The sequence below is a fragment of the Thalassophryne amazonica genome, chromosome 8 (assembly GCF_902500255.1).
Source record: "Thalassophryne amazonica chromosome 8, fThaAma1.1, whole genome shotgun sequence".
Classification (NCBI taxonomy): domain Eukaryota; kingdom Metazoa; phylum Chordata; class Actinopteri; order Batrachoidiformes; family Batrachoididae; genus Thalassophryne; species Thalassophryne amazonica.
The window spans coordinates 6,536,807-6,553,369 of NC_047110.1; the positions used below are offsets into that span (position 1 = coordinate 6,536,807).

Here is a 16,563-nt window from a genome sequence, read left to right on the forward strand (position 1 = left end):
GTGACCCTTACGTTTCCTTTGACCTTTATTTCACTGCAGACAGAATCAACACCAAAAATATTTTGGGGGAGGTGATGGTCTAGTGGTTAAACATTGTGAGGATCCTCAGTTCAAATCCCAGTCTGACCGGAAAATCACTAAGGGCCCTTGGGCAAGGTCCTTAATCCCTTAGTTGCTCCCAGTGTGTAGTGGGCGCCTTATATGGCAGCAGCCTGACATTGGGGTGAATGTGAGGCATTATTGTATAGCGCTTTGAGCACCTGATGCAGATGGAAAAGCGCTATATAAATGCAGTCCATTTAAAATATTTCATGTTTTGTGGGCTACTTCATTTCATTTGTTAATATTCATTCATTCCTGTATTTCAGACCTGAAACACATTCCAGCAAAAAAAAAGTGACAAAAGTAACAAAAAGGATTAAATCATCATTTTTAGAGCTAGTTTTCTTCAGCCACATCAGGGGGACTGAATGCAATAATACGTACCACAAGTTGTCCTGCTGTGGGAGGGGTTTAAATTATCCATCTGGGTGACCCAGACGGGTCAGAGGTCAAGCTGTCCTCCCCACAATCATTATTATCAACCATTAAGAAACAAATGGTGTGGTACTGAAGGAGCACTGAATCGTACTCACTGTGTTCACGATGGGCCATTTTGACATTTTTTACACAATAAAATGATATATCATAGTTTTCACTGAGTGAAGGATTTCTGCACCTCATAATTTGAGGGTTTTCTGAAAGAAATCCTGTGCAAACGTTACAGTGACTTGAAAACATTCCTGTGTCCATCCAGTGAGCTGCCAGCTGAGGAGACGCGGCTGTAAAAGTCATGATTTCTATTAAAAACAAAGCTGATGTGTTATTTGTCTGGAGCTGACTGCAGCTTGTGAAGACGGGACGTGATGTTTAACCTGAAGAGCGGCGAACGCGTCCCCTTCCAGTGCGTCTGCTCTGTACTGCTGGGAGCTGCAGCTGGACCTCAGATCCACTTTACATCAAAACACAACTCAATTCAGACCGCCTCAATGCGCAAGCCTTCCTGCTAGTCACGACATCCCAAAAACCCTCTGAACAGCTGTTCCCCAGTCAGCTCCACCTTTTAAAAATATGTCTGACCGTCATCATTCCAAACATCACCCACCGCCTCATCTGCCCGGAAAACCCACAAATCTGCACAGTCCCCTCAGCCCGCCCACCAACACCTCCTTTAATCCACTCACACGCCTCCGACACTACTGTCTAAATATCTGACCAAAAACAACATCATCGTCACAACAGGTTGGACTTAGTACACAAAGCAGCACCAAACATTTTCCAGCTGTGACCAACATCTTTGTTCTCAGATCAAAGTCGAACAAACAGCTGACAAAAGTAACTGCAGACAAACACTGAAACCGGCACAGGCGTGTGGTGTCGCCAGACCCCTGACACCCACCAACAAATGTCTGCAGTCAGAACTGACCGACCGGTGGCTGCAGTCGGCGCCATCACCGCCATCGGACACACACTGGTTTGTTATGACGTTGTTTAGGCTTTTAGAAAAAACTTGCTAGTTGTGATGGTTTTAGGTGGGATTTTTTGTGTTTGTATGTTTTGGGTTTTTTGAGGTTGGTTGGTTGGTTGGGGGTGTTTGTTTTTTTAAATGAAATTGCAGGAACAAGCAAAATGTGCAAAAACAGTTGCATCATTGTTATTTTGTATAATGCATAAAACATTTTTTAAAAAGGGAAGCTGTTCCAGTGAGACATTTTATTGAAAAAACATTTTCTTTATATTGGTATATCTTTGCTCCCAAATATCAGCATTGGCCCCTTTATCTTTATATTGGCATATTTTTGCTCCTTAATATCAGCAACATCACCTTTATCTTTAAACTGATACATTTCTGCTCCCTAATATCAGCATTGGCACCTTTATCTTTATATCGGTATATTTTTGCTCCTTAATATCAGCAACGGCCCCTTTATCTTTAAATTGGTACATTTCTGCTCCCTAATATCAGCATAGGCCCTTTTATCTTTATATCGGTATTGTTTGCTCCCCAATATCAGCATGGGCCTCTTTATCTTTATATTAGTATATTATGCTCCCTAATATCTCTATATCACTATTTTTATTATTATTGCTCCATAATATCAGTATGGGCACCTTTATATCAGTATTGTTTAGCTCCCTAATATCAGTATCAGTATCGGTTGAGCTCTACCAGTGCACACACACTTGTTCCGTACAGGCAGCCACAGACAAAGCCAGATGACATTCCTGATGCCGTGTGTTGCTGCTTTGAAACAGTCACAATAACATCTTGTTTTTTCTGATTAAGAGTTTTGTTTAAGTGAACACTGTCATGTTCTCTGACTGTTGCACTCTGGAACTCATCACTGTTTTCACTCTGCCTGAAACATTTTGTCTGCAGCCAGAAAAACATGCAGCTGAGCTTCCATGATGAAGCAAACCTCTGCGTGGTGCTCTGACAGTGACGACTTAAACACATCTGAACTTTACATGCAGCTACGTGTATTTAAATTAAACGTCATTTCATATTTGTTGCATTTTTTTTGCAGAGAGGGGTGGCATTAAATTGAACCCTGAGCTCTAATCTGAGCATTACATGAAGTCACCTTTGTTTCAAGTCCGCACAAGAACAAAAACCAGTGACACACCAGTCATCCGTCCACAGGTCAGACTGAGCGCTGATGGACGCGCATTTTGACGGGTGTCAGGCTGATGGAGGAGAGTCTTTATTCATAGGTTGAAACGGCAGAGATGCCAAACACTCGCAAGCCAAATGCAGGCTGTGCTGAGGTGGAGCGCCCAAGAAAGGTCCAGCTGAGTGTCGCGGGGGAGGCGCCATGTTGCTGAGCTCGGCGGTGGCTATCAAGAGACAAATGAGTGTTTCTATCAACAGTTCCATCTGGACGTCTTTTAAATGTCAGAACAGACGGAGACATAAGCAGCAACGACGTCTGTGAGAGCGTTTGCACGACCGCTGGACAACTGGTTTTCATGAGACCGTGTGAAGTACTGTACTGCTAGCACCCCCCCACCCCCAAGTCAAATGGATTCTGTGTGTAAAGGCCACCGAGTGTGTGTGGTAACTTTGTGAAGGATGAGGTGTGTTACCTGTAGGAGGATGGTGCCACCAGGAAAGCTGAGCTGGACACAGTACTTTGGAGCATTGTCCCATGAAAGGAGCTGCAGGTCCTCTATGGCGCTGTAGGACAGCGACACTTCCATGTAACCGGTGGGCTGCAGACGAGAGACAAACCCGTTAGTCCAGCAGTGTCCAAACCTTTGACTGGTAGTGTGGGTGCACACACACATCCTTACATTGACTCTAACTTCTATTTCACTGCACACAGAATGAAGGGAATTAAAGGTTGGGCGATATATTGATTTTATCAGTTCATTTGAGGGTTTTTTTTTTGCAGATGATTTAAAAAATACAAAATCTGAGTATTTTGCCTTCTTGCTACGGTGCACCTTTTGTCCCCACGAGTTTCTGTAGCTTCCCCCCTCCCCTCCTGTTTCCTTCACACAGCTACAACATGGGTACCGCTAACAAGAGCGAGTTTGTTCCCAAGAAAGGAACTGTATCGTCAGTGGTGCGGAACTGGTTTGGGTCTGCGGCGACAGATGGGGAACAAGCGACTGCACAATGCAAAGTTTTGATGCCCACTGCACCAGAAGGTGGCAGCACAACTAACCTTTTCCAGCATCTAAAACAGAGGCATCCAGCCGAGTGGGAGACATGCTGCACTTTACGAGGGCAACAACAAGACTGCGACAACAAACAAACTCCCACTAAAAAGCAGCTAACTGTGGTGGAATCTTTTACTCAAGACGCCGCGTATGATAAGAAAGGTGCACGATGGAGAGTGATGACTGAAGTGGTCACTTTGCACATGGCTAAAGATATGGTACCGATACATACAGTGCAAAAGACACTGCTGAGAACTACTGACCCCAGGTATGTGCTCCATCAGTACTGGTGAGAAAATCAGCAGAGAGTTGGAGGGGTGCCGTTTTAGTCATTCATTCATTCACTTGTAGTCCAGCTGAACCATGCAGCCATACTTCAGTCTGACGGTGCACTTTATAAACAACAACTGGGATCTGCTGAGTATTTGTCTCCAAACAGCGTACTTTCCAGAGGATCACAAAAGTGAACTTACTGCTCAGGGACTGAAGGACGCGCCGGCTTCCTGGAACCTGCCCGAGTGTCGTCTCATGTGCACAACCACTGACAGCAGCACCAACGTGATCAAAGCTCTGAGAGTGAACAGGAGGACCAACCTCCAGTGCTTTGGACACAAACTGCATAACACTACTGGTAAGTCTGAACAATAACTCAAATACATTAATCATTTTTGATAGTCCATCTGGTGCGACTGAATAGTTCATCAGTGCTGCCTGCATGCTGAAATCAGCCCGCATCATTTTTTCTATTTTTGGCAAATTTCATTGAGATTGAGGCAGTAAAGCTGCTGCAAGAACCGGCACATCCACTAGGTGGCGAGTATAGTACACTTTGGCCGAAAAAAGCTGAAGTTTAAGTTTACCGAGCCGAGTCTGGAAGTTGCTGTTTGTAATCGCTGACAACCACACAGTCAGTGTCTCTCTCTCTCACACACACACACACACACACACACACACACACACACACACACACTGCATCTTCATCCCACTACTAGAGTGCAGCGCACTGACTGTATTCAACACGGAAACAAGATTTATTTTAAAAATAGCTGTTATTTTCAGTTCCTTACTTGGTATTCAGGTGCTGTATGTGTTGTTTTTCAGGTTGTATGTACCTGTTTTCTAAGAAAAAAAATCCACCCACCCTCACCACTTTTTTCTGATGTCAAGGATGACAAACTTTTTTTTATTTTGTTTTGTTTTTAAACAAAATAACTTCATGGCAATAACTTCATGGTCTCATCGTGAATCATGAAACATAACTAGATAACCTACTGGAAGCTTCATTATAACATAGCTGGTTTCCCTTTACATTAGCCGACAGTTATGAATGACAGAACGCTGTACGTTAACCAGCCGGGTAGAACACACAACCTTAGATTTGTGATGCAGGACGTGTTCTTCAGTTGCTCCGCCCATCCTTTGTGCTCATTCACCCATTTTACAAATATATTTTTAATAATTTATGTTTAAAGCACTTTCAATTAAAAGTGCTGTTTACGGGTTATGAATTAAAAAAACACAAAACCAGGACAAATTCATTGCTATTTTGTGTTAATCTAACAAGAATAATGAAGGTGGCATATCCATGTAATCTGTTTTTGACCCATTAAGCCACAGTTATTATGAATGGAATACCAGGGTTCTAGCTAGTGCAAACTTGCGTTACGGCCCGTTACGCTATAATTTTGGACCGTTACGCTTATTTTGGACCATTCCGATTTTCAATACAGCGTCTGTAATCAACCGTTTCTGCAGTGTGACTCCAATTTGAAGCGTGAATCGAAGCATTGCTTCGATTCACGCTTCAAACGCTGTGTATAGCCACGAGCCAATGGCTCTTTGATTCACTGCTCTTCAGAAGCGGAAAGTCCGCTTCTTAACCCCTCTGAAAGCCATTAAAATATCATGAGTCACTTTTGTGTGGATTAAAGTCACTAACTAGGACTCTTATCTTGTTGCAGTCGAGAAACGAGAATCATCCTCCGCTCCGTTGTCACAGCTTTAAACGCTGCGCGGCTCTCTGCAGAGAGAGTCTGCTCGGAATTAATAACTTCAAAATGAATCACCGCTGCAGCACATCTGCAAGAGCTCAGCTCATAGGTATGGAAAGACATTCATGCCAATAATAACGTCTGAAAGGAAATGCTTTTGACAAAAACTAACAGTTGTCCAGAGATCAAGGATCCACCATGTAGACTTTATGTCCAGAGTTTAAGGATCCAGTGACCAATTTCATATTTATTTACTTTAAGACTCAATAAAATGTTGTTCAATTTCAACTTAATCAGCTTATAAAGCCGACTGCCTCACTGAGGGCCATGTACTGGCTAACTCAAAATGAGACTGCCCACTCAAACTTCCCCAGCCTTCTGGACATGTCGTACCTGGCTTTTCCCCTTTGGGTAACCCTAGAATGGCCAATTTTTACCTTGAATTTTCAAAAGTTTCCCCCCTTCCGCACCCCCCCCCCCGGTTGCTTCGCTCCCTCGACAATGCCACTACGCTAAGATTTTATCCTAGCTAGAACCCTGGAATACTATATTAAATGCATTCATATATATAATAAACACAAACATGCTGTGTGTGTGTGTGTGTGTGTGTGATCTTTGGGTTGATAAAGTTCTGAATTACAGAAGAAATGAAAAGAAAAACATTTTTGACATGTAGACGAGTATTTGACTGAATGTGATTAATGTCCTAATAATGACGTCCTTCTTTGCGTTTCATTCCTCTCATCATACAGAGATTGGCGTTAAGGGTCCCTGCATAGATCGCACCACTGGAGTTTGCAAGAAAGTTGCCACTGCTTTTTCCTATAGCTGGAAAAAAAAGAAGCAAGTTGGGTGAGGCACAGTCAGAGCTTGGCCTACCCCTTCATCAGCTAACAACAGAGTCCCCAACCAGGTGGGGCTCGCGCCAACAAATGACTGAGCGAAGAAAAGCCGCCATCATGTGCCCTCTTGGCAAGACACTGAGGTTTTGGAGTCATAAGGCAGTCAAACCACTGCAAGACTTTACTGATGTGCCGTCAGTGTATAAGTGTGTCCTACATGAAACCCGTTACCCAGTCCTTTGCAGCTTGAGTTAGACGACACACAGCTACTAAAGCAACAAAAGGGAACATACTAAAAGTACCCTGTAAAGGATGAACTGTTGGACATGGCCTGTCTGATGGAGCCAAGGTTCCGGACGACCTACACTGACCCAGGCAAGGTTTTCCCCACCGACACAAGTGCCCCATCTGGGAGGGTTTTTGGTGTGGCATGCCTCCAGCCACAGGCAGTGGACCGGCTGGTTTTCCTTCCCAAAAATGTATAAACGTAAAAGACAAGCGCAAATCTCATGTCCTGCACCTCAACCAAAATGTCTGTTTTGTTCATATATGCAGGGATATAAGTGACACTGTTTATCTTTTAAAACAAAGTTTAATAAAAGTTTTAAGTTTCCACTTTATCAATCTCAGTGTTGGTTTATTATTTATTTGCATACAATGTGCTATGCTACAGTTTGTTTATAGGAGTATTTTATTCAAGATAGAAGATTTTTCCACTAAGGGGAGGCTCTTTATTTAGTTGTTGGAAAATTTATTCTATTCAAAGTGCAATTTATATCTGCTAGAAAGAGAACTTCATAAAATGTTTGAATTTTGCAATGCATGTTCATGCCATGTATCCCTGTACATTGTGGCATTGTTTGAAGCTAGAGAATGAAAAATGTCATTGTGTATTTTCTTCAGATTCAGTACTAAGAGAATTCCTTGTTAATGTTTTTGAAAATGGTGCAGGTTTCAATGTGAATGTAAACAAGTCTGTCTCCTTTCACTACAAAGTGTATTTTTTATAAACAAAAAAACAAAAGAAGAGCTGGCACTTGAATTCCAGGAAGGAACTAGGGGTTACTTCTGTTAGTTTTTGATCAAATAAAGGGTAAAACTTGTTCTGAGTTGTGTGTTATTTGCACTTATTGCTTTCTTTAAAAAGTGTGTGTGGGGGGGGGAATCTGACAAAATCAGAAATCAATTTTTTGGAGATTTTCTTTTTAGGCCATATCGCCTAGCCCTAACGTGCATCCATTCCTGCATTTAAAGTCTGCAACTGAGCCTTTGAAGAAAAAGATGAGCAGAAGATCTTCAGTTTGTCAACAAATGCCTGAGAAAATTCTTGAAATGTGTAAAGACAATGTTCCTCGAGGAAACATTGCAAAGGATTTTCCCCGTTGAGGCTGTAACTTCATTAAAAGACTGAAAAAATCTGGAGGAATTTCAGTATTTAGAGGGCAAGCGCATAAGCCCCAAAAGAAACACACTGACCTCTCAGACAGCACTGCACCAAGAACAGCTATTCATCAATAGCTGATATAACCACATAAGCAAAGCATTACTTTAGGAAACCTTTGTCAAGCATAACAATATGGAGTTACATTCACAAATGCCAGTTACATCTTTACTGTGTAAAAGGTAACCTCATGCTAACCTTCCCCAGAAGTAGCGTTGCCATCTTGGTTGGATTATCACATTGTGAAAATGTGCATTGTTGTGGCAAAACAAATCAGTATTCTAGATCTTTCTTGGAAGAAATGGATGCCATGTGCAAGAGACCACAAAGAAGCGTATTCAGACAGTTACCAGCAATAAGTCCAAAACCCAGGGTCTGTCATAGTACGTGGTTGTGTCAGTGCCCTTGGAAAGGTAATTTACACTTCTGTGATGGCAGCATTAATGCAGAAAAGCGCACTGAGATTTTGAAGCAACATATACTGCCTTCAAGTAGACATTTTTCCCTGAAACATCTATGCATGTTCCAAGAAGATAATGCAAAACCACATTCTACACATATTACAAAAGCATGGCTGAAGAAGATAAGGGTATGGATATTGTCCCCATATAACCAAATTCAGCGTCTCAGTATGCACAGTGCATGCTGGGCTGGGTCAAAGTTCACAGCAACCCAAAAACACACAATACAAAACAGGTGGGAAGCAGAAGAAAGAACTTGTGGCCCTAGCTTATGTACTCACACAACAAAATACCCCCGTAGTACGAACTACTGACATTTGAATGTGACGGTTGCCAGTTGACAATTCCCAATCGGTTACAACGACCAGATGGTTGCTAAAATGAGACATCGACAACAACAAGCAAATGGCCCCCCTGCATGTATGTAGATATGAATGAGTATATCTTACGGAAAGACAATCAAAACCTGCAGGGCCATGCAACACAAAGGATATACAGACTGATATGCGTGTTCGTTTTCAGCCATGCATACCGCCCATCATGTCCAAATAACTCAGTTTTAGTTAACTTTAGTTTTAGTTTCATCAGTCCACAGCACCTTATTCCAAAATTAAGCTGGCTTGTCCAGATGTGCTTTAGCATACCTCAAGCAACTGTTTGTGGTGTGTATGCAGAAAAGGCTTCCTCTGCATTACAGTATCTCTTTGTGCAAATTGCACTGTGTAGTTGAACGATGCACAGAGACACTATCTGCAGCAAGTTCATGTTGTAGGTCTTTAGAGCAGGTCTGTGGGTTGACTATGACTGTTCTCACCATCCTTCGCTTCAGCTTATCTGAGCTTTTTCTTGGCCTGCCACGTCGGGCCTTAACTAGTACTGTGCCTGCGGTCTTCCATTTCCTCACTATGTTCCTCACAGTGGAAACTGACAGCTGAAATCTCTGAGATAGCTTTTGTATCCTTCCCCTAAACCATTATTAGGGATGTGAATCTTACAACAACTCACGATTCAATTCGATTCCGATTCTTGGGGTGACGATTCGATTCAGAATTGATTTTTGATTGAAAGAGCTCTGAGAAATAGTTATAGTACTTAAAAAATGCAGCTTTACAAGGTTAATCAAGTGATTCTAAAGATGCACATTTACTTATCAGCTTTGCTCATTCAGAGTTGGCTGGCAGTTTAGTGAAGTGATGGAGTGTGCGCTGGTCAGTAGTCGGCAGAGACCGCTGCTCCACTTCTTTTAGCTCCGGGTGATGCTGCAGCATGTGGTCTTGAGGAATTGAAGTGATTCGAAGTACTTGACTTTCAATTTGCTGATTTTGCACACTGCATAAGTCATGTCAAGCTCCTTCTTATGCAGCAAATAATAAAATCCAAAATGCACCCAAACATTTGCCTTCAGCAAAGACGGTGCTGGCTGAATTAGCTCTTCGCCTGCCATGCTAAGCTGCAGCTCACGAATGTTTGAAGCACGTCGGACCCTCCCCTAGCGGGGATGCTGCGGTATGGAGACCGTTGCCTGACAAACAGTACACGCAGAGAGTAAGCAAGAAAAATTTTTAAAAATTGCTTTTTAAAAATCAATTCTTGAACATTTTGGATCGATTCAGAATTTTAATAAATAAGAATCGCGATTCGGACGTGAATCAATTTTTTACGGCACCCCTAACCATTATTTTGAACAATCTTTGTTTTCAGCTCATTTGAAAGTTGTTTAGAGGCTCCCATGTTGCCACTCATTAGAAGAGATGCAAAGAGGGGAAACATTTGCAAATGGCCACATTAAATACCCTTTCTCATGATTGTGTAAGGATGTCAAGGGTCAATGAGCTTATCAAAACAATTTTGTGTTCCAATAATTAGTGCTAGATGTATTCAAATCAATAAAATGACAACGGTGCCCAAATTTATGTACCTGCCCAATTTTGTTTAAATAATTATTGCATACTTTCTGTAAATACTAGAAACTTCATTTCTCAAATATCAGTGTGTTTCTCTGCTATATGATATATTTAACTGAAAAATCTGATCCAGACAACCAATGATTTATAAAATGAAAATCATGATAATTATCAGGGGTGCCCAAACATACAACTGTACTGTGTATGTACAAACCCCATTTCATTACATTGGGTGAATGCATAAAATAGAGATAAATACAGAATGCAATGATCTGCAAATCTCATGAATCCATATTTTACTCCCAACAACATATCAAATGTTAAAACTGAGGCATTTTACTATTTCATAAAAAAATATTTTCAATTTGATGGCAGCAACACATTGCACAAAAGTTGGAAATAGGAGCAACAAAAGGCTAGAAAATAAGCGAAGTGCGCAATGCATCTGCGCATGCGTGGGTCAAACGGATCTAAATTCCAGCTACCAAACACACACTGCTCGCATTGAATTTCGTATACGGTAGCATTTGAGGACTGTGAAAGTTAAGGCTTACAGGTTTTGTTTCAAAGGCTTTAAGCGCACTGTGCTGTTTTCAAATGCTCAAACGGAATTTATAGGCTTGAAAGTTGGCTGAAAACATGATTGCAAGGCTCTGCCGAGTCCACCCAGAGACAGAAAGAAGAAGAAATGTGGTCATAAACCTCCGTTCATTGTACACAATTTCCCCACAGAAAAGAAAGATCCAGATGGAAGTAAAAGACGGACTAAAATTGTAAGTTTCTTGCACACATTTATTTTGTCAATCTCCTGAAACCATGTAGAATTATAATGTGGTTGATGGCGCCGTTTTCGTACATTGGCTTATCAATCAATCAATTCAATCAATTTTATTTATATAGCGCCAAATCACAACAAACAGTTGCCCCAAGGCGCTTTATATTGTAAGGCAAGGCCATACAATAATTACGTAAAAACCCCAACGGTCAAAACGACCCCCTGTGAGCAAGCACTTGGCGACAGTGGGAAGGAAAAACTCCCTTTTAACAGGAAGAAACCTCCAGCAGAACCAGTCTCAGGGAGGGGCAGTCTTCTGCTGGGACTGGTTTGGGCTGAGGGAGAGAACCAGGAAAAAGACATGCTGTGGAGGGGAGCAGAGATCAATCACTAATGATTAAATGCAGAGTGGTGCATACAGAGCAAAAAGAGAAACAAACACTCAGTGCATCATGGGAACCCCCCAGCAGTCTAAGTCTATAGCAGCATAACTAAGGGATGGTTCAGGGTCACCTGATCCAGCCCTAACTATAAGCTTTAGCAAAAAGGAAATTTTTAAGCCTAATCTTAAAAGTAGAGAGGGTGTCTGTCTCCCTGATCTGAATTGAGAGCTGGTTCCACAGGAGAGGAGCCTGAAAGCTGAAGGCTCTGCCTCCCATTCTACTCTTACAAACCCTAGGAACTATAAGTAAGCCTGCAGTCTGAGAGCAAAGCGCTCTATTGGGGTGATATGGTACTATGAGGTCCCTAAGATAAGATGGGACCTGATTATTCAAAACCTTATAAGTAAGAAGAAGAATTTTAAATTCTATTCTAGAAATAACAGGAAGCCAATGAAGAGAGGCCAATATGGGTGAGATATGCTCTCCCCTTCTAGTCCCTGTCAGTACTCTAGCTGCAGCATTTTGAATTAACTGAAGGCTTTTCGGGGAACTTTTAGGACAACCTGATAATAATGAATTACAACAGTCCAGCCTAGAGGAAATAAATGCATGAATTAGTTTTTCAGCATCACTCTCAGACAAGACCTTTCTAATTTTAGAGATATTGCGTAAATGCAAAAAAGCAGTCCTACATAATTGTTTAATATGCGCTTTGAATGACATATCCTGATCAAAAATGACTCCAAGATTTCTCACAGTATTACTAGAGGTCAGGGTAATGCCATCCAGAGTAAGGATCTGGTTAGACACCATGTTTCTAAGATTTGTGGGGCCAAGTACAATAACTTCAGTTTTATCCGAGTTTAAAAGCAGTAAATTAGAGGTCATCCATGTCTTTATGTCTGTAAGACAATCCTGCAGTTTAGCTAATTGGTGTGTGTCCTCTGGCTTCATGGATAGATAAAGCTGGGTATCATCTGCGTAACAATGAAAATTTAAGCAATGCCGTCTAATAATACTGCCTAAGGGAAGCATGTACAAAGTAAATAAAATTGGTCCTAGCACAGAACCTTGTGGAACTCCATAATTAACCTCAGTCTGTGAAGACGATTCCCCATTTACATGAACAAATTGTAATCTATTAGATAAATATGATTCAAACCACCGCAGCGCAGTGCCTTTAATACCTATGGCATGCTCCAATCTCTGTAATAAAACTTTATGGTCAACAGTATCAAAAGCAGCACTGAGGTCTAACAGAACAAGCACAGAGATGAGTCCACTGTCTGAGGCCATAAGAAGATCATTTGTAACCTTCACTAATGCTGTTTCTGTACTATGATGAATTCTAAAACCTGACTGAAACTCTTCAAATAGACCATTCCTCTGCAGATGATCAGTTAGCTGTTTTACAACTACCCTACAACTAGGAAGGTTGGAGATTGGCCTATAATTAGCTAAGATAGCTGGGTCAAGTGATGGCTTTTTAAGTAATGGTTTAATTACTGCCACCTTAAAAGCCTGTGGTACATAGCCAATTAATAAAGATAGATTGATCATATTTAAGATCGAAGCATTAAATAATGGTAGGGCTTCCTTGAGCAGCCTGGTAGGAATGGGGTCTAATAGACATGTTGATGGTTTGGATGAAGTAACTAATGAAAATAACTCAGACAGAACAATCTGAGAGAAAGAGTCTAACCAAATACCGGCATCACTGAAAGCAGCCAAAGATAACGATACGTCTTTGGGATGGTTATGAGTAATTTTTTCTCTAATAGTTAAAATTTTATTAGCAAAGAAAGTCATGAAGTCATTACTAGTTAAAGTTAAAGGAATACTCAGCTCAGCCTGGCTACAGTGCTGAAAAGAAACCTGGGGTTGTTCTTATTTTCTTCAATTAGTGATGAGTAGTAAGATGTCCTAGCTTTACGGAGGGCTTTTTTATAGAGCAACAGACTCTTTTTCCAGGCTAAGTGAAGATCTTCTAAATTAGTGAGACGCCATTTCCTCTCCAACTTACAGGTTATCTGCTTTAAGCTGCGAGTTTGTGAGTTATACCACGGAGTCAGGCACTTCTGATTTAAAGCTCTCTTTTTCAGAGGAGCTACAGCATCCAAAGTTGTCTTCAATGAGGATGTAAAACTATTGACGAGATACTCTATCTCACTTACAGAGTTTAGGTAGCTACTCTGCACTGTGTTGGTATATGGCATTAGAGAACATAAAGAAGGAATCATATCCTTAAACCTAGTTACAGCGCTTTCTGAAAGACTTCTAGTGTAATGAAACTTATTCCCCACTGCTGGGTAGTCCATCAGAGTAAATGTAAATGTTATTAAGAAATGATCAGACAGAAGGGAGTTTTGAGGGAATACTGTTAAGTCTTCAATTTCCATACCATAAGTCAGAACAAGATCTAAGATATGATTAAAGTGGTGGGTGGACTCATTTACATTTTGAGCAAAGCCAATTGAGTCTAATAATAGATTAAATGCAGTGTTGAGGCTTATGACTGTAATGTCACCCCATGAATGACGTGGGGCATAATATTTTAATATTGACATGTTCTATAAACAAACTGCATGCATGCACATGTCACTGTATGTCTGTCAACTTATCAAAACAAACGTGACACCAAGAGGTTATATATGAGACCCACCTTCCTTGTAGTCATTATGAAGCCGGTGGAGTAACGATTTCTCATGCCTGCTTAGCAAATATTCTGCAATATCCACAGTTTCAGACTCTGGACTTCGTCTAACCATCCGTCAGTTGCCTTCAAGGGGTCAGAAATTTGTCTCCAACTATCAACAAGGACTGGTAATCATTTTCGACAGCAGCTCTCTTTTCTTTGTCGGCACCAACGGTAGTTTCTGTACGATGCAGCACACGCAAGGGCGGCCAGCTCTTCTTTCCGTTTCTCTCTACTGCCGTACGCAGTCCTGGTTGTAACAGGCACTCAGCGGAGCTTACAAAAACGCTTTAATTCGTCAACTTTCCAGTGGATGAAATGGTCCAAATCATAGCACTGCTCGCTGCTTTCCGCTGTCTTTGAATGTGGCTTGGTAGCGGAAAAATTTTGCATACCCATAATGCACTGCGCGGCCCGAGATGCATACTTCACTTATTGGCACAACTCAAAAACAACTGGAAGAGCATTTGACTAATTAAGTTGCAAATGAACTAAAGTTAATTTCTTTGAGAAGCTTGAATGAACAGAAAAATCAAATGTATTTCTGTCTGTACTGTTATCCCAACTGTAACATCTGCAGCCAGTGTATTATTTCAAATCTGTGTACGTGCACATCATGGCACGGCTCAGAGGGTTATCATGTCCACATGAAGTAATCAAATGCAGCAAATAATTACATGTTGTGTGCAAACAGCACATTGATTGCTGAGTAAAACAGACAGAACAAACCGTGCCGCTCCTCCTCGTTCTTCCCTGCACAGACAGCGGCACACACACACACACACACACACACACACACACACACACACCGTAGGCTGCATGCTGACTTCTGTGGTTCCACTGCAACACACTTATGATTGACACGTACGCATATTTGAGGGTCCGTGTATGAACATGGTCATAATTCCTAAATGTTGATGTTGTACTTTTTTGTTCAATCGAAACACACTGATTGTTTCATGTCAACTCCATAATGGAGGTTGTGTTGCTGTCCAAATACTTATGGGTCTGAGTGTGTACTGGTTTCAGATGTTGATGTCGTGATGCAGTGCTTTTTTTAAAATATTTTTTTAGGATGAGTAATAAGTATGCCATGAGCTGTGGATGTTTGTCACAGGGTGAGCGATGTGTAATCCACGCCAGGGACTCTCTCTGCTCGCCGTCGCCAGGCAGAGCAGACACCTGCTTCTCTTTATCTGCATCCATCTGAGTGTGAGGAGAACAAACAGGAGGCGGAGCTCCTCCCTCGCTGAAGAACAAACACGCTGTTCCTTTATTGACGCCTCCCTCGTGGCTCTTCCCTCACTCCCTACACGTATCCAGGCCTCACACCACGGACGGCGTCCTCAGCAAATATTAGTTCTGGACCGTATGAAGGCCAAGCCTTCGCCTCTGCATGCTGCTCAAAGCTGCTTTTGTACAGCTTCACGTGCACACACGTGCACATGCATTGGAACAAACAAGAAAAATAATGAGAGGAGGGTGAAATTATCAGATAAACGGCTCTGTTTGTGATCGCACACACAGAGACAGAAACAGAACAGGCTCCTGATAACCGACATCTGTTACCATAGAGACGCCATCCTGAACAGTCACTGCCTGCCTCCCTTCTTCTCAACTTCCTCATCCCCTCTCATTTCATTCGGTTCCGTTTCTCACGGTGGAGGAGGCTGCAGCTGATCGTCTCTCCTCTCCTCACTGATTTTTTACCATGGAAACAAGGGGCTGGATGGAGATGTATGTTATGTTTTTGGTTGTTGTTGTTCCAGGGGGAAGGTGACGGCGACTACTAAAAGATAATAAAAAATTAAAGCAACTAAAATACTCCATCATGGATAATTAGGTACTGCAGCTTTTTAAAAAAAAAAGTTTTGGGTGGCAGCAGACATGGAGTATAATTACATTCTGTAATCATACTCTGTTATAGTCATTACATTTTTTTCATATCATATAATGTAATCTGTAATTTTAACTAAAATAGACAATTGTACCTCATCACGTATCTTCAACCGCTTTTCCGGGCTCGGGTCATGGGGGTAACGGCTCCAGCAGGGGACCCCAGACTTCCCTTTCCCGAGGCGTTCCCAGGCCAGTGTGGAGATATAATCTCTCCACCTAGTCCTGGGTCTTCTCCGGGTCTCCTTCCAGATCGAGGTGCCTGGAACACCTCCCCAGGGAGGCACCCAGGAGGCATCCTTACCAGATGCCCAAACCACCTCAGCTGGCTTCTTTCAATGTGAAGGAGCAGCGGCTCTACTCCAAACTTCCCACGGATGCCGAACTTCTCACCTTATCTCTAAGGGAGACACCAGCCACCCTCCTGAGGAAGTACCTGCGATCTATTTCTTTCGGTCATGACCCAACAC

At 42.0% G+C, this 16,563-nt stretch overlaps 1 protein-coding gene across 1 annotated transcript in view; it reads right to left on the reverse strand.

The window, feature by feature from the left end:
• cmip (c-Maf inducing protein) overlaps positions 1–16,563 on the reverse strand; it is a 132,574-nt gene that overhangs the window by 82,424 nt on the left and 33,587 nt on the right. Inside the window, exon 2 of the mRNA XM_034175706.1 lies at positions 3,127–3,252. Within this exon, the coding sequence (XP_034031597.1) occupies positions 3,127–3,252 (126 nt within the window). The remainder of the gene's footprint in view (positions 1–3,126; positions 3,253–16,563) is intronic.